The sequence below is a fragment of the Micropterus dolomieu genome, linkage group LG10 (genome assembly GCF_021292245.1).
Source record: "Micropterus dolomieu isolate WLL.071019.BEF.003 ecotype Adirondacks linkage group LG10, ASM2129224v1, whole genome shotgun sequence".
NCBI lineage: Eukaryota > Metazoa > Chordata > Actinopteri > Centrarchiformes > Centrarchidae > Micropterus > Micropterus dolomieu.
Window position 1 is genome coordinate 15,246,357 of NC_060159.1, and position 18,542 is coordinate 15,264,898.

General features: G+C 37.8%; 1 protein-coding gene across 1 annotated transcript in view; it reads left to right on the forward strand.

Moving 5' to 3' along the window:
- fig4a (FIG4 phosphoinositide 5-phosphatase a) overlaps positions 1-18,542 on the forward strand; it is a 67,719-nt gene that overhangs the window by 2,778 nt on the left and 46,399 nt on the right. Inside the window, exons 3-10 of the mRNA XM_046060202.1 lie at positions 2,518-2,616; positions 3,711-3,834; positions 9,490-9,646; positions 10,132-10,182; positions 11,095-11,258; positions 13,842-13,970; positions 15,635-15,735; positions 18,098-18,260. Of these exons, the coding sequence (XP_045916158.1) occupies positions 2,518-2,616; positions 3,711-3,834; positions 9,490-9,646; positions 10,132-10,182; positions 11,095-11,258; positions 13,842-13,970; positions 15,635-15,735; positions 18,098-18,260 (988 nt within the window). The remainder of the gene's footprint in view (positions 1-2,517; positions 2,617-3,710; positions 3,835-9,489; positions 9,647-10,131; positions 10,183-11,094; positions 11,259-13,841; positions 13,971-15,634; positions 15,736-18,097; positions 18,261-18,542) is intronic.

Here is an 18,542-nt window from a genome sequence, read left to right on the forward strand (position 1 = left end):
CGTATCACTTTTAAGTGATTTTTGAATGCTTAGCAAAGGGCCGCAAGAGATCTTGATCCATTCACTTGGCAGGAGTCAATCCCAACTTATCTCATCTTCAACTTGGGCCACAGAATCCTTCACTTGAAGAAAGTGTGAAACCATCTGAAATGTGCAGGACCATCTTGTCATACAGTCTTTAATGAGGGTAAGTCCACAGAGCTGGCTGGACTGAAGACCTGTGACACTCTGACATCTGCTTTCACCTTTTCCAAGAGACATCATGTTGACGACCCACTGTAATGTGTGAACAAAACAGGGTGTCTACTCCGTGCATCTATACTTCCATACCTGAGAAACAGAGGACTTCATAATTATTTTAATATGGGCCATTACCATTATGGTCTTACCTTGCCTCCTCCTCAATCTCATTCTCATATTCTCCCTCACTCCTCTCATCCTCTTCTGAATTACTGGAAGAGCTAGGATCCTCTTTCTCTGGTCTGAATACAACAACCATGTTGCTCCCTTTTATCTGTGATGACCATAAGAATCTTGTTTTCTGGTATTCCCCTCTTTAATAGAATTGGCAGTGTGTGGATGGGAGATCTTTTTGAGACTGAATAATATGTGTTTGTTGCTTCACAGTGCATGGGCAAGGAAGGAAACACTTCCACGGTTGTCCAAATTTGAATATACACAAGTCTACTTTGTTTTTGCATGACCTCCATACTATTATGGGTTTGCATGATTGTCAAGACAGTCAGAACAATTTGCCCGACTTGACAGGCAGTTGACAGAGACGTTATTGTGCATCCTTCTTTCCTATTTTCCTAATTGCATGTGGTTTGTTTTGCCAATGCATTTTCTCTCAATTTGTTAAACTACTGAGATTGCACCAGTGTTAAGCTGAAGGTGTGCTATAACGTGGCGTTTGATGGCTCTCATCATTAGTTACAAACATTTGGACAGTAAGGCAGAAGAACATTTGTCACAGTTAAGTTATCATAATCTGTTATTGAACGGTCCGCCTTTACTAAACAGCGGATGGCTTCATAGATAGGATACTTGGATGTGTGGAACAGGACAAAATGGCTCTAATGATTGCGGACTGCACTGATACAAGATGTTCCAATTTAACGCTCCTTGGTGGACATGAAATCCAAACCATTTCGCAGCCCAGTGTGAAAAAAATTACTTGAAAGAAAAGTCATACCAGGAAGACACAGATCTGAATAAGGAACATATTACAATGTAACCTTGTGCTGTGGCCACATGTGCTCTGGACTGTAGCTACCAAATCCAGTGTATATTCTCATATACGATTACATAAGATCAGATAATTGTTATTGTCCCTGAGGGGAAATTTGGCTTGGGCAGTAGTGCTACACAGAGCTTCAGTCAGCTAGTACAATACAAACAGTGGTACACCAAAGGCACAGTAATGAATTACGTGCAACCAAAAAATAAAAAGCATTTGTGAAATCTTGCACATGCCTTGTGAGATGAAATATATGAATACATAGACCTTATAGAAATGAGGAATTAAATCCTAAAATTCATAATGCATAGATAATAATGTGACTGGGTAGTGGATAAGCCACATGCCTTTGGTGTGTGAGACCTGGGTTCGATTCCTTCTGTAACATCTACCAATGTGTCCCAGAGCAAGACACTTAACCACAAATTGCTCCAGAGCCGTGCGACCTCTGACATATATAACAGTTGTAAGTCGCTTTGGATAAAAGCGTCAGCTAAATGCTAAATTATTTTACTTATTTATAACTAAAATGCAACAGTGCCTCCTCACTTATGAGACACTACATAGGTAACGATAGAGCTGGTTGCTTGTTGTGTTGTGTTATAGAAGTTGGGAGTGAAGAAAGCTTAAAGTGGTTGCTTTTACATTTTGCTAGCTCTATAATGTCTACCTGAAGGTAAATAATGAATCTTAGGAATATTTGATGTGTGAAGGGTCCTTCAGAGTTTTGTTTGTGTGTCTGACAGTGCTTTCATAGATAGTGTGAAGGGACAGGATTTCTTTCTTCCCTATTACTTCCAAAGCTGTTTGATGACTGCCTTGTTTTCCCTTTGTCTATAATATCACTGGCTTCTGATGCATTAATTTCTACTTGGAGGGCTCATTGTGGAGAGAAAATGTTGCACATTATAAGAAAAAAAGGCCTGAAGAATGTGAGACTTTAACAATTGGGACTGTACTGTAGAAAGCTGGCTTGTAATAACAAAGACTCCGTCTATTGACATTTGAAAACATGTCTTCTCTAAGACACATGATCCTATTGTGTTAAACCTTAAAATTGGTTGAAGGGACTGAATCTAATCGAATGTCATCCGTTAGAAAGCTTCTTCTGCTTGAAACAAGTATCCACAAAATGTTATGCAATCGCACAAGTGAAAGGAATACTAGTGTGTTCACTGTGCACATATTCCCTGAGGCATGTATGTAGGCTACATGGGGCATCTCTGCAGTCATTAGTCATAGTTATAGTGCAGTCATTCCTTTATGTTTGTTTCCAGAGGTATTTTCTGGTGGGGACCAATCAGGCACAGACCAAACACAGAGTCCTGAAGATTGACCGCACAGAACCGAAAGACTTGGTCATCATAGACGATAAGGTAAGTACAGACTTTCGACCAGAGTTTGTAAAGTGCTAATGTATGTGCTTATGTAATACAGTAAAGCACGCTTGGGGTAAAATTGTACAATCACTCAGCCTCTCCCAAGTGTATTGTGGATGACAGCTGAGCTGATGAGTGCTGAGCATACCTCCTTTTCTTCCCCACTGCTCATTACCAGGATCTATAAGCTGGGGGGTGATTTTGTTTGTTCTTGTTGTGGGTGATTATGATTATGATGTGTTTTGTTATTATGAAACATCCATGACTAAATATCCATCACCCCACCCTCTCATTCCTGCAGGTATTATACTGACCTCAGGAAACCGTGTTTGCTTTGCATTTGATTGGCATAGTGGAGTATTTTATAAACACAGTGTGGATGCTTGAGAATGTGATGAGGAAGTGGAGGTGAGCAGGTTTAAGGCTGGAAACGTAGCCTCATTATTCACTTTGTCTCAGTTCATATGTAAGCAAAGCTGGCACTCATAAAAGGCTGCAGAGAACCTTTTTATACTCCTGAGATTAATAAACATACAGCGAACTGAATACCCTTAATGATTGGTTTTTCATTAACTTTCTTTGGCTTATTGCATTTTGCAAAACTAATTTACTTCCATAAAGAGACAAAGAAATTCATACACGAGTACTGTAGCATGTATGGTACATTACTTTACTTCTGGATGAAGAAGCTTTCTGTGCAGATAGCTGTAGATAGCATGTAAAGGTTGATGGTCTTTTTGCATTTTGTCTTACGACTGAATAATGAAGAAAACACCGTTACTGTTTATTCATTACAATATTGCAGAAAGGATTTAAAGAACAGCAAATCTATTTTGTGTCTTAATTGCTTCACTGAGGATCAATCTAAAAGTCTTTTGTGGAAAATTTGGGGCCATTGATTAAACAAGGCCTGCTAGTCATTTACTTTTTATTGCACAGACATATATTCTATTGTACGAATCTCACTGGCTCTGAATTAAGTTATTAGTTGAAAATGTGTCCCCCATAAGCAGCAGCTTTTCTTAAATAAGTAAAGTAACAGAAACTGCTTACAGCTTTATTCGTGTGTGTGTGTGTGTGTGTGTCTATAGCATGTGTACAACCAGCAAGAGGTTCGGGAGTTGCTGGGCCGCCTGGACCTGGGCAACCGCACCAAGATTGGCCAAAAGGGTTCCTCTGGCCTGTCCAGGGCTGTTTCAGCCTTTGGCATTGTGGGTGAGTACAGTCCCTCCACTCTCTTCCTCACTGGCACAGCAGCAACCATTGTGGGGCACAGTGAAAGCAAAATGCACCTCCTCTTAAGTTCCACAGTTGTGTGTGTTTGACCTGGTTTTGCAAATTAAGTGCTGGAGATGGAAAACCATAACATAAAAGGAACATCTGGCAGTATAATGTAATTTGCTTCAATATGCTACTACCACTGCTGCTACCTTTGGAAAGCTTATAATGTTCAATTTTCAGGTTTCAAATCATGACCATCAGTGGTGTATTCAGAAGCAGCAAGAAGCTTTTTCACATTTTAATTACTTTCCCTTTCCTTCTGTAGAAAGGATAAAGTCAGGTTAAAAGAAACTTTAACAATATTGTTGAGAGTTGCCTATTACTCTAGTTGTGATGTACATTGCCTATAAAAACTGTTTTGTATCTTACATTGTTGTTAATTCATATCATTTAGTCAGGATCTGTTTTCATTTGGGCATTAAAGGGTCTTTTCTGGGTCAGAAAAGCCACATGAAATCCCCTCTTATTCAATGTATAATAATAATAATAATTATTATTAAAAATTCCAAGGGAGATGAATACTTTAAATAGGCACTGTATTTAATATACAAATGAACTGTGTTGTATTATTTAAAAATAACCTTGACATTCAACACTTTTTAATTTCAGCATTTCTATTAGTGTTGAATAAACAGGGTGAGCAATGTAATTAAAAAACTGTTAATAACATCAATCATTCTTGAGCATTGTTGGGCAGTAACGCATTACTGTAATAATATTACTTTTCCCAGTAACTAAGTAGTGTAACTAAAACTGTTTCTAAAACAGTAATATTCTTACTAGTTACTAATGCATGTAACGCTGCGTTACTCGTTACTGAACGCACCATCCTTGACCTGAATCCACGACTGTGCGGCAGGTCAGTGGCACCTGACTTGAAGAAAGGAGAATGAGGGAGAGAGGCGTTCTTTCCACAGCTGTAAGTAGCTACTGCCATTAGCAGTGTTTCCCATAATTAGCCTATAATTTGGATAATTATCAACACTGCCCGCCACAAATTTAAAAAAAAATAATTTTTTACTAAGCATATTTAAAATAATATTTGATTGAGGAGCATATATTCGTGCAGCACCTCCTGGTGCTCTCGCGCTCGCTCGCTCGCTCTCTCTCTATCGCTCGCTCGCTCGTGCGCGCACGCGCGCTGCACAAACCTGTCCAAAATTAGAATACCGCCCCCGTCATTCTGTGGGAAACACTGGAAAGTCATATAGTAACGTAACTAGTTACTTTTATCATCAAGTGATAAGTAAAGTAATAATATTACTTTTTTAAGTAGCAATAAGTAACTACTAGTAATGTATTACAATTTCTGAGTAACTTGCCCAACACGGAGTCATTTTGGAGGGAAAAAAGCTCACATCCTCTGTGCCTGTGCTTTGGACATTGCCCTACAAACCTAGTTTCAACTTAGTACAATCATAAAGCTTGTTTAAAGCTTTTATAGTGTCTCTTTTCTGGCCTTTTGTTAACCCAAGACATGGAACACGGGTCACTCTGATTTTTTTCAGATCAAATTTTTCTCTCTGTCTATGAAAGCTAATGTTTGTTACATGACAAGTTTGTGTAACTGAGCACTTGTAGGTGACTCTGTACGTCCCAGTTGCTGTATGGAAAGTAACTGGTGTGACAGAAAGCAGTGAGTTTCACGTACGTGCTGCATGACCAGTCAAGTCTAGACCTACGTTTCGTGTTAACATACGTTCTAATACGCACAAAAGAAGAGGGTTTGAATTTTTCCCAGAAACCTGTCTTGGTGATTTAATCAGGACTCTTCATTATTGATCCTTGATATTTTCCCTGTAATGTGTTTTGCTTCTCTGCCCTGATTGTATGTAATTTGTTTTTCAAAGCTTTTGTGAGAAAACAACTGCGGACATTTGGGATTTTGGTAGATTCCTGCATGTATTGCTCCTTCAAATGAATCATGCATGTGACAGTAATTAGTAAACACTATCTAATCAAGCATATTTCATCAGTGAATTAACAGCACTTTTATTCTTTGGGCCCTTAGGAATCCAAGATCTGGCAATTGCTAGAATGCATGTTTCCTTATTTCTGCAAAACAAGAAAATCGAAAGAACGCTTTTTTGATTTATTTTCAATTTCTGCCCTTTTCAAACAAATAATCCAATCCAATACCACTTTAATGAGCTTGAATCAAATGAAACCAAACTTTGACCTCAACGAACCAACTTTTTTCCAAAGATGTTACTGTCTAATGACACCTATTTCTCCCCAACAATGACGCTGATTAAAATGCAGATGTGATAAGATTGTGCAAACCTTTCCTTCTGTCATGTCACACTGCTACCAGCACGACCAAACCAGCCAATTAACATAAAAACATGTATAATACGTTTTAGTGTCTACAGCCATGCTAGCATCTCTGTGATACTGTACTTCACCGTGTTGATTTGAGCTCAGTGGTCAGTTTAATGCTAACATGCAGATGTTTAGCAAAACTATATGTTTAACATTTTCCCCAAGTTAGTTTAAAGCAACACTTGGTAACAAATGAACATACAATGTAAAACCTTGCTCTCTCTGCTGCTCGTACCATTCCGCTAAGCCCCGCCGCCAAACACACAAGAACGAGCTGGTTGCCCTGCAAAACCTCAGCCCGAGTGGGCTCACTCACCCCAGAGAGAGTCTCCCCAAGAACCCGGCCGCTCTCGCTAATCTTCTCAAAGAAGCTCATTCAACGCTTTGCAGCCCAGGGCAGAGCACCCCAGGCTTCAGAGGCAGCTGCGAAAATGTCTAGCAGCGAGATGAGAAGCTAGTACACCACTGTCCCTCTCAAAAGTTATTCCCCACTGTTTGTTGTCATACCTCTTTGCCACTTGTGGATACAAACTGCTGAGGATATTGAGCTTGACTGAGAACATGCGCGAGGAGGGGGGCAGCGAAGCGAGTGTACAAGCAGTGACAGACACTGCTCCTGGCTCTGATTGGTCATTTTGAACTGGGGTAGTGGTTTCTAGCAATTGGCATTAGGAGCAGAAGGAGGAGCCAGAGGAATCAAAAAATATTTCCACAGATTATTTGTCTTATGTAATACGTTCAGGATATAATGAGAATTTTAGTAAATATGACAAAGAAAGTAATGTTTAAAAGACTTCCCTACGACAGCTTTAACAAAACCACAAAAATTAACATCTAGGGAAAAGTCAGGGGCTCACTAAAGTCAGTGGGTTTCTTCCTCTGGAGACCATGAATCTCATGGCAATCTCCACTAGTGAGATATTCCTGTCTCGACCAAAGTGGTGGACCTGCTGACTGACAGACTGACCTTGCCATCTATGGAGCAACGGCGCTAGTGTGGCTATAAATACATTACAACAGTCTTGTAACTTATCTTACAGTCTCTTCTGCTTTCCAGTTCATCCTCTGTGTGTATCGGGCAGTTTACACTTCCATTTCTGGATAAGAAAGATGCTAGCAATTGTCAAGTAATATTGGCGAGGCCCTTCCAGGGCATAATAGTAACCCATCTAAGATAATTTAGCGTCATCGTTGAGGATGTAGATGGGTCGGTCACACTGACACAGACAGATTCTGACTTTGACGTCTGCTTAAATCAATGAGATGTTTTTTTTTTTTCCCATTGTGTGCTAATGCCATCTTTTTACACAAGCCGCAATTTGCCAAAGTCACCGTGTTATATGGAATAAAGGAGTGATGCAGCTATGTAGGTTACTGTATATCTGAGCAGGGTTAGACTTAGACCTGTGTCAAATGTTAGTTGTTAGTTTCATATTTAGTCAACCTCATCAATTTTTTCACCGCACTGTTTTTCATTGTTCCCAATGCATTCGGTGGACCCTTCAGGTCTTTGGCAAATGGGAGTGTAATTGGTCCGTAACAGACAGTTAGTTAGAGTAGGAACACCTGTAAAATGGCTAAGATATATTGACCTTCAGTCCCTAGTATGAGTCAACCTCCAACAACACTGGATACTACACTTCCCATAATGCAACTTCACAATTATTTTTCATTGTGTCACATTCATGTCATATCAGAGTAACTGTAATTACCCATTTCCAACTTGTAAGTAGCACCCAGATCCTACTTGACGCGTAATATGTAACAACCTCAAAACCAAACAAACATAGATGTTTCATGAGAGCCAAAGTCTTTCGTTAAGTGTATTTAAACCCAAATTCAATCAATGTCTGTTTTCTGGTGTTTGGGAGTGCTACTGCTACACTTTTGTGTCTCCAAGGGGAGCTGTGTGAAGTCTGATAAATTGCCTCAAGTGATGTCACTTGAGTCAGCATTGAAGTTTGAAAATGATATACATCTGGGGATGTGGAGATAGAGAAAAGTGAGCTTACCAGATCTCTGTTGCCCACTAATCAGGTTTTTACAAGGAAGAAGAATACATGGAATAAAAAAGACGATATCTCTGGTTGTGCTGCATCGATTTTGATCCATTTTTTAAAACTGTCCATCATGAGTCTGACAGTGGTTTAGGAACGCAGTGCTAGATTAATACATGGTGATATATTAGAAATACACACATTTTAAACACTCAAACCCTCTCGAGTTGTCTGCTAGTGTATACATGGAAATCTCTACCATCCATTAAATAAGATGTGAATGCAGCATTAGACCCTCCCTCCACTGCTTTCAAACTCCATGCCCCCAGATGGTAATGCAGGCTTTCTGGTAAAAGAAAGTTCTTAGATTTAAGAATGCTCTCTTAAGAGCTGCGTAACACGTACCATTCACAGGCTGAGTAGTATTCCCTGTCACTAGTAAATTACCATGAACAACGTGAGTGGAGTGCTAATTTAACTTTGCTTTTATTTGCCACTACTTGTTGCAGTGGCACACATACAGTCCATTAGATGCATAAACTATACTTTTACTTATATTGTTCCAATTTATAAAAAAGCACATTGATTGACAAATTTTGGAAGCATGAAGGAGGAAACTGAAATATTTAACCTTGAGTTTACATCTGTATGCACCTGCATTTGCAGCTCTCTTGTGTGGAAACATAATATGAACCTCTTTACCTTCACTAGTCAGCTTAAAGCACATTAATACTGGGGCACTAATCAGTTGCAAAATTGCATTTGTGACACTTCGTCTGTCAATAGATTTGCTTGAGCAGTAATACACTAAAATGAAAGCATATGTCTAGCAGACACTCTTATATGAACTAATAATATTCTTTTACTGTTAAAAAAACACAGACATCACCCACAACCATCTATCATGTACTGAATGTCACAGATGAGAAAATAGCTCATCAAAAGCTGAAAGCAAATCATTGTTGTGTTGTGTGATACTTTCTGGGTCAGATTTTAATTATGTAAGAGTACAAGGATTGGTGTGTATAGGTAATTTAGTGATGTATGACACCCAAACACTGATGATCCACCTCCACAAACAGAGTTGCTCAGTTGTTTGACGCCAGCAGAAAGGTTGACCTATATATCAGCTTACTCAGAGGTTTTTTTTTTTCAGTGGTATCATATGAATATCTCAGGTTATGTCAGTGGTAAGGTGGAGTAGGGTAGTTGCTTTTGATTTGTTTATTCTAAAAGATTTTAAAATAGTATTTTATTTTTTTCTCGACAGGGTTTGTACGTTTCCTCGAGGGTTACTACATTGTGTTGATCACCAAGCGTCGAAAGATGGCCGACATCGGTGGCCACTCCATCTACAAAATTGAAGACACCAGCATGATCTACATCCCCAATGACTCGGTCAGAGCAACACATCCTGATGAAGCCAGGTACTCATTTTTTTAAGAATCCGACAGTTTGAGGTAAAAGGCACCTATGTCTGAATGACAAAAAGCCATCACTTTAACTTAGATAAAGCAAGCAAGGGAATGTATTCTATGTCTTAAAAGAGCTTGTGACTCTTTGTCCATTGAAGCTTGTCTTCCCTTGGTCAAAAGTGAAGATTAAAAGTTTTTTGGCAAATGTAGCAGCATTCAACACGGAAGCATTTATGTAGAACTCCAATAGAAAATCAGTTTTTATGAACTTTCCAACATTCCCTTAAAGTATGAAATGAAGGGAAATTGTAAGATTAGTAAAAATTATACACCTACTTAGATAAGTTGTTGTACAGTTTGGTTTATATGAGTCTGCAACATGCATCGCTTTCACATTAATAATTCTACAAAATTTACAGAATCATGTTGGCACATCGACTAATCTTATAAAAGCTTAATAACTTTGATCTGTCGATTTCTTTTTTCTGATACATAAGATACGTGCGGATCTTTCAGAACGTGGACCTGTCCAGCAACTTCTACTTCAGGTAAGAAAAATATTCTCACAAAAAACGAGAACAAAAAGAACATTTACGGTGCCATTTATACACCAGCAAGGTTTTAACATTTTAAGTTTTAACCCTCATCAGTGAGTTATATTTTTCGCCCAGTTTGTTTGCAGCATATCTGAAAAACATGGGTACTGATTTGACCAAAGTTCGGTGCAAAGTTAGGCCATGTTTCAAGAAGAGAGTGACTGTTCAGAAATTTGGTGATAATTTCTTAATGTTGCGGTTCTAGACATTTTTTTAATCTATTTTTCAACTACTAGTTGAATTGAATTTTTTTTTATAAAGAGTAGCATATGCACAACTGGTTAGCTTTCTGGGATCCAGATTGTTTTTATATAGAATGGAAAAAGAATAATGAAGTATGGAATGAAAAGTTTGATTTCTTCAAGATGTCATAAATTCAACACAAGGCAGCCACGTGTTATGATGCCCAAGCCTTACATTAGGCCTAGTAACATCTAAAAATAGCTTTGGTTTGTTTGACCTTCATTTTCCTGTTTTCTAACTCTACAAGTGTGCCCTTGGTTGTCACGAGGAGTCTGCACACAGTCAGAAGAATTGATTGAATGTTTCAGTGAGAAGTTTTCATGTCTTCCATGTGAATTTGTTGAATTTTTAAGACAGAATTTTCTGAGCAACTAAGGATTTTTTTTAGGTTTAATATTGCATGTATCCTACTGTACATGCATATTTAGTCTAACAAAAGCTAGCATTTTTTGGTCACAACTCCATCTTGTCTGACATGAAACACATTTGAGATTTCCAATTGTACAATGTGTAGTGGAATTGTTTTAACCTCTAATTCTGTAGTTTAACTGAATCTTAAATACATTATGTGACAGTACTTGCTGTACTTGTTTTAAATGATAATGCCGTTGTACCCTGCAGCTACAGCTATGACCTGAGTCATTCTCTGCAGTACAACCTGACTTTGCTGCAGAGGCCATTTGAACTTTGGTCATCACCAGAATCGTCAGCTGAGGAAGAGGTACACACACAGAGCAAGCAGGACAGCTTTGACATCTTTGAAGAAGAGGGTTTGCCTACGCAAGGTGAGCAAAAGTTAATCAGCATCCCTTACTTTACTTTTGTTTGTTCTATTTGCTGGAGACCTCCTAAGACCTGGGCCAGAGTGAACAGGCTGGATGTAGCTTTCACTCAGATTTATTACTGATGTTCAATAAACTTGCATTATAGGGGATACTTGTTGTAACTAAAAAGCAGTGAAGTTGAGAAAAGGGTTTGAAGTTTTCTGACTGGCTGTCAAATGTCATAACATATTTAAAAATTTCCTGCATTCCTGGACGAAATCACTTGCCTAGGATCAAAGATGGTGAGAGCAGCTGATGTTGGGGAGTGTAGCCAAATGCGTGCTAAATTATTGTTGATGCAGTCAAAAACTCTCCAACCTCTTTGCAACCAGAAGCTTTGGCTTTTTTAGCCAGGGGTGAGCAAAGTAACATAGGCCTATTCAGATCCTTTAAAAAATAAATAAAGGTACACACTGTAAAAATGCTCTGCAGGAAGGCCTACTGCACTGAAAAAGTTAAGTAAAGGTATGTAAGTAGGCTATAAGCTGGAAAATGTAGAAGTGGCCAATTAAAAATAAAATTAGCCTACTCAAAGCAGAAAGAAAAATGTCCCATATGTTATACTATCATATATTATATCATTAGATTATTATTCCTCATGCATTAATGTAGTTGGTTGAGGATGAACTATTTTGTATCAGACTGCAATTGATGATTATTTTTATTTTAATCAGCTAATTATCTTCTCCATTAATCGATTGTAATAAATTCTGAAAATAGTGAGAAATGTTGTCACAGTTCTCTAAGTGACGCCTTCACAATGCTTGTTTTGTCAGTCCAAACCTCAAAATGATTAAAAATACATTAAAATAATCAAGTAAAAGCAGCAAATCTTCACATTTGTGAAGCTGGAACCATGAAATGTTTTTACATAAAAAATGACTAATACCAGTTGCCAATTAAATTTCTGTCAATTAGCCTAACTGATGTAGTTCTACTAGCTGGACTTAAGTAATTTAATTTATATCAAAACATCCTATTTTTTAAACTCTTCATACGTTTTGTGTGTAAAAAGCTCATTTTTTAAAGTAACTAGTAACTGAAGCTGTCAGATAAAGTAAAACGTAGCTACAATATTTCCCTTTGAGATGTGGTGAAGTAGTAGAAAGTGGCATGAAAAGAAAATACTCAAGTTGAGTACAAATACCTGTACTTCAGTACGGTACTACTTTATTACTGTCCACCACTGGGCTTAGCTGTAGCTACCTGAAACTAAGGAAAGGACTTGAGATATTTTTCTATATTTTGGCTCTGGACGGAAAGCTTTCATCCATCATGATGGTGAAAATGGCTGGCCTTGAGCCACAGTGCTCTAAGTGGGAGCCCCCTACCCCTGTCATCAAGGCATTAAAATGTGCAACAAACAATTACAACACAACACAAAACACCATTCATAAGCTGAAACGTGAAGCCTACTCATACAGCTTGGTGTATGCATAGGGCAATTTCTGCCATCCTACTGTAGGCCTATGTGTACAGCACTGCTGTTCAGTGGGTTCGTTTGGGGCCAAATTTCTTTTTAGTTTTGATCTATTTGTATTTTTGAAATATAAGTATTTATATTTAAATTGTCTTTTATCAGATCTACCTATTGTTGTTATACTTTATATTTGTTCGGGTCAGTTATTAACTATAGGTAAAATCTAACTGCTTATCTCACTCTAAACTTTTGATAAAACTTGAGAGCCCTGGGTGAAAAGCTGAGATGGCAGCTATTAAAATCTGCCTAAGTTAATTACCCTTTTTGGGAGTTTAGCTAGCTTTTTTTTCTTCATCTCGACTGGTTTTAGCTCTCACGTCATTTAGTTAAGCTCTTCTTTGTTACGTGGAATAACTAACTGAAGTACCAAAATTCAAGCTCATCAAAACTGATATTTTTCAATTACAATAACAGCTAGGGATTGTGCTTTACTTTTAGCCAGGCTAGCTATGGAATTATTAGCTAGCTTTTGCTTGATAATGCTAGTGGGCTCTCTTGCTTCAGCTGTATTTGCTGTTGATCTATAGTTTTTTGCTCTGTTTTGTTGTTGTTGCAAATTTAAAAGCACATTTCTATGGCACGATTAACTTTAATATAATAGATATCAAAAGCGATTAGGTTTAATGTTAAATTTGACCAGATATGTAGCTCTGTGTTTTGCCTGTGTAGTGAATAAGCCTATTCCTATAATAAATATAATGTTAGTGTAATTGTTTTTCCTGTTGCTGTATGAAAAGTGGACTTTCACTGATATGATCGCCACAGTCAGAGGCGTCAGTTATCTGTTTTACTGCATGTTTGCCTGTTTTGTTGAAGTCCACTGAATTAACTAAATTCATTTTGCCTTGCCTAATGTGTTCTATGATTTCTGACGTAAAGTATAAAGTAATACAACAACATAAGCTTAATCCCAAGTTACAGCAACTTGATATGAACGTTTCTAAATATACTCTTGTTCCACAGCCTGCGTCACCTTAGCTTTTTTCCATTTCTAGATGATAATTCGGTCTGACCCAGTAAAACGATCCAGAGGTTTTACATGTGTTCCTTCTCTTCCGCCACAGTGGTTTACGGCATCCAGAACGAGCCGTACTACAAGTACGTGTGGAATGGGAAGCTGCTGGACCGAGTCAAGGACATAGTGCATCATGACTGGCTCATGTATATAATCCACGGCTTTTGTGGCCAGTCCAGTATCCTTTGAGCATTGTTAAGTACCTTTTGTTTTTACGTTATTATTAATGTGTGTTTTTTTTTTAATTGGCATTATCCCCTTGTTGCCTTTGGGTTTTAAAATAAACTTGTGTGAGCCATGCAGACCTTGGAGCTTTGTGGGGACATCTATCAGCATTCACTGATTTGATCACACTAGTAGAAGATGCAATGCAACTGTATCTCTCACAATGTCATCTTTTGTCAGTACTCCCCCTCTTCGTCTCTCAGCCTCAACATAACTTGTTGAACTGTTCACGGCTTCCATCAGAGCACGTGGATTGCACTGTGAGCAAGAGTGTGTGTGATTCACCACAAAACTGCAGAAGCAATTTGTGTTTGTTTTTAGGGCTTTAGCAAAACAAGTATTATGGTAATTAAGCAACGGTCACCAGGTATGTAAACACTGGCACTTGCATAATCTCGCCATCTGTTATCTGCGGGAAAAAAGCAGCAACATTGTGCATATTTAATCAGACAAGCAACACAGTTTTTCTTTTTGGGTTGAAGACAAAACTCGTGTTTGTACATGCATACATGTTTGTTTGAATGTTTTTCACTTTGAATTCAGTGCTTCTGTAGCTTCTGCTAGTTTTGAGAAGCTTTTGTAGTATTGATGCATGGGTTACTGCTGCAGAGGGGCTTTGGACTTGACTAGAGCAGAGTAAACAGTCTGATTTACTATGGTAGAAATCTGCCTTAGGTTCAGTCATTTACCATCAAGTCTCCTTTGCATAAATTACATTAAGCGGTCTAAAATATGTTGCCTTTTTGCCTTTTAGTCAAAAAAAATACAATTATATATCATAGTTTTTATCAGTAATTAAAACTAGGTTTTGTGTTCAGGCTGATAAACTAAGGTGCACTTTACAGTCAGTGCTTCTACACTGTTGTCTCTCTTATCAGGCTGGGTGCTGTCACAGTGAAATTGTGTGGGCGCTTTGAGTTTAGACAATTCCTGGAAACTGTTTGGCCTTCAGTGCTGTTTTTCTGAGAGCATGAGAGGACTGATGGGTGCAATAATATGAGACTCGGCGGATAGCACAAATGCAGAAATTTGTAGTGGGGGGTGGGGGGCAAATTTTGAAAAAGACATTCTGCGTCATTAAAATAAAACAACTTTTGTAGGATTTATTAATTCGTTTTTTTCCAAAATGTTCATACTGTACATAAGAACAAACATTGTATTTAAGCTGGATCTTGCATATCTATGTATGCATATGTATACATACATAGTATATGTATGTAACTTGCTGTACTTGGGTAATAACATAACATGCTTTTCACGAATAACTGATATAATTTAAATTCTTACATACCTGAGTGACACCTCAGACTGCAGCACAACGTCTTCATGGGTTTGCTTTTATTTATTTATTTATTTATTTATTTTTTTACTTGCATGTACTTTTGAGTTGATTAAGGATATATCAGTATTATAAATATTTTAATGGTGCTTTTGTTTATTTTCCACTGATTTAAGATGCAAAATAATAATTTCTGAATAAGGACAAATACAAGACTATGGTTTAGGTGGGAAGTACTATAGTGTGTGTGTGTGTGTGTGTGTGTGTGTGTGTGTACACAAACACGTGATTGTTTGATGTATTATTGTCATTATTCCGCCTTTACCCACCAAATACAGAGCTTCTGATCTACGGCCGACCAGTTCACATCACCCTCATTGCCAGGCGGTCCAGCAAATTTGCCGGGACCCGCTTCCTCAAAAGAGGAGCCAACTGCGAGGTACAGCGGTTGCCGTGGCAACAGGGAAGAATAGATGGTGGAGGCAGGGCTTAGTGCCCGCGGGATGATTGGGATGACTCAGGTTGATCACAGGGAATTAATTTGACCCGCTGCCTCTTCCTTGAGAATGCATGAGTGTCCGTGTGGGTGTGTGGTGGGCAGAGGAAAGAACTGTTGGAGCAAACATAGATTTCCTCTTTCTATTTGGACTGCTAATCTGATATTAGGTTGGACACAGTTTTCACAGGTTCCCGCTTCATTGCCATGTAAAGTAGTCGTTTTATACAAAATTATAACTTTTTCATTGTAGCATACTGTTTAATTGGCTTTTATCACAACAGACTGACTTGTCATAGCTGGAAAAGCACAGGTGTAATGAATATTGTTATTAATGGCTCTGTTCCATTTATGTGTATCAGTAAGCTAAAGAGAGTGCAGCCCTTACTAATATTATTAATTATCCTGCTGTGTCTGCCGTGAAAGTGCAGATTTACTTGATGATCAAAAGGCCAGAACAGTGCTTTTTACCATTTACTATTATTTTCTTTTTCCATTTTTCCTGATCATGTATGGCAAATGTTCAGTGTTTAATATTTAGGAGGATATATTGACAGAAATGCAATATAATATCCATAACTATGTTTTCAATGGTGTATAAACACCTTACATAATGAACCGTAGTTGTTTTTATTACCGTAGCCATTTCTATCTACATACACCGCAGGTCCCCTTACATGGACGTCGCCATGTTGTGGCGCCATGTTTCTACAGTAACCCAAAAGGACAAACTGCACAACAGAGCACATTTCGTCACTACGTTGAATATGTACGTAGAAGAAGTAACATTAGAAGTAGTAGTAGTTGACTAGAAGTAAGAAAAGAAGAGAAATTTGGACAAATGGAGGCCTACACGTATTATTTAGCACGAGAACCAACAGCGCATGTCGGTCGCCATCGCTTCTCCATAGCGCTTGCGACGGGAGGGGCTTTTTTTCCTCCCTAAATATTTATTGCAAAAAGACAAATAAAGTGTACATGGGAAACCAGTATTTAGGAATTTGATTCGTGCAAAATACATGATGTATTACATATTTTGCAAACATGTAATTTGTAATATGGTTATAACCAGAGCTTAACATTAACTTTTTTGCTCACTAGCCAATGTGGCTAGTTACTAGCCACACAGTGTTTCACTAGCCACAATTTTGTTGTTGGGAAATTACATTTTATATGATTAAAGCTGAATATGGCGTGCTAAAATGTACTAATATTATCATTAGCTCTGATAAGGTTGTGTGTAAAGCTCCTTTTTTGAAAACATGTAGACTATTAAGATAAACACATTAAAAGCTTCTTATTGTATATAATAAAAGTGCTGCATGGGTGTAGAAGATTAATTAAAAAATTCATCAAACATTTTAAATATTTATTTATAACAGCAGTTGGCAAAATATTGTAATGCAGAGTAGAAAATGATCTGCATTAGAAACAATTAAGGCAACAGGATTAAAACTTTATAAAGGCCTATATCATTTTTGTGCACCTTTTGGATTGTTTGTGCATCTGCATTTCCTCAGAGCTCTTACTGGATATATGTTTATCATCATGAAGCTCTGGTAGCTCTGAGTAACTGGAGATACTTCCACCTGAAATGAGTATACAGGTCTTTATTTTACAGATTATTCCCATACAAACGCATCTCCTGCTTTCCTACAGGGTGTGATTACTTTTATTAAAACATAGAATCAAGTCTAGAAAGGTAGTTGACGATATGATGTCAGAATATGAATCAGTTTACAAGGATACAAGGCCATACAAGGAATTTGACTCGGATTGTACATTTCTCAAGATTTGCTTACTTATACAATAATACAATAATAAAGTCAGACACAGGCTACAGTATAGAGAACACATATATACACACACGCTTACTGTTTTATTTATTTATTTTATTTTTAATATGTATATTTTTTTAACACAAACACACACACATACGCTTTGATTTCTTTACACTTTGGTTGATTGTTCTTATGTTGTATGTATGATGCTTTGGCAATATTGTTGTTACACATTCATGCCAATAAAGCTAATTTGAATTTACACACTATAAACAAAAACAATATAGACAGATTGAGACAATAGTGCAATGAGCAGAGTGCAAAGAATGCAGGAGTAATGTAAGGAGATCATCAACATCAATGAGAAACATCTACAATTCCATGACAATATAGCAAACACCATCTGCTGATGAAGACCATGTAATTTGATGGAAAACTCCAGAACAGCTGCTAAATGGACCTTGTAGTAAGATTGTTTTCTCAACCTTGTTCTTGGTTTCTTTGTGTTTTTCTGTTGTTTCCAGGGGGATGTGGCTAATGAGGTTGAGACCGAGCAGATCGTCCATGACGCCTCAGTTATGTCATTCACTGCAGGAAGTTACTCATCGTACGTCCAGGTGCGAGGTTCAGTCCCGCTCTACTGGTCCCAGGACATTTCCACCATGATGCCAAAACCCCCAATACGATGTAAGACACCAGATGTATTTTTTACTTTGTACATTAACAGCTTGTCCACTAGAATAATTGGTTTGATATATCAAACATCATGCGTTGTTTTTTATTGTATGTTTTCTTAAAAAAATGGTATCATGGCCTGGATTATTGATGGGCTTTGTGCTTCTTAAGGTGCCCAACATCTGTTTATAATGGAAAAGATAGAGAGTTGGCTTTGATGGAACATCTTTCTCATATCTACTTATACATAAAGACAGATTACAAATGAAAGATACAGATGTATCCTCTTTGAGT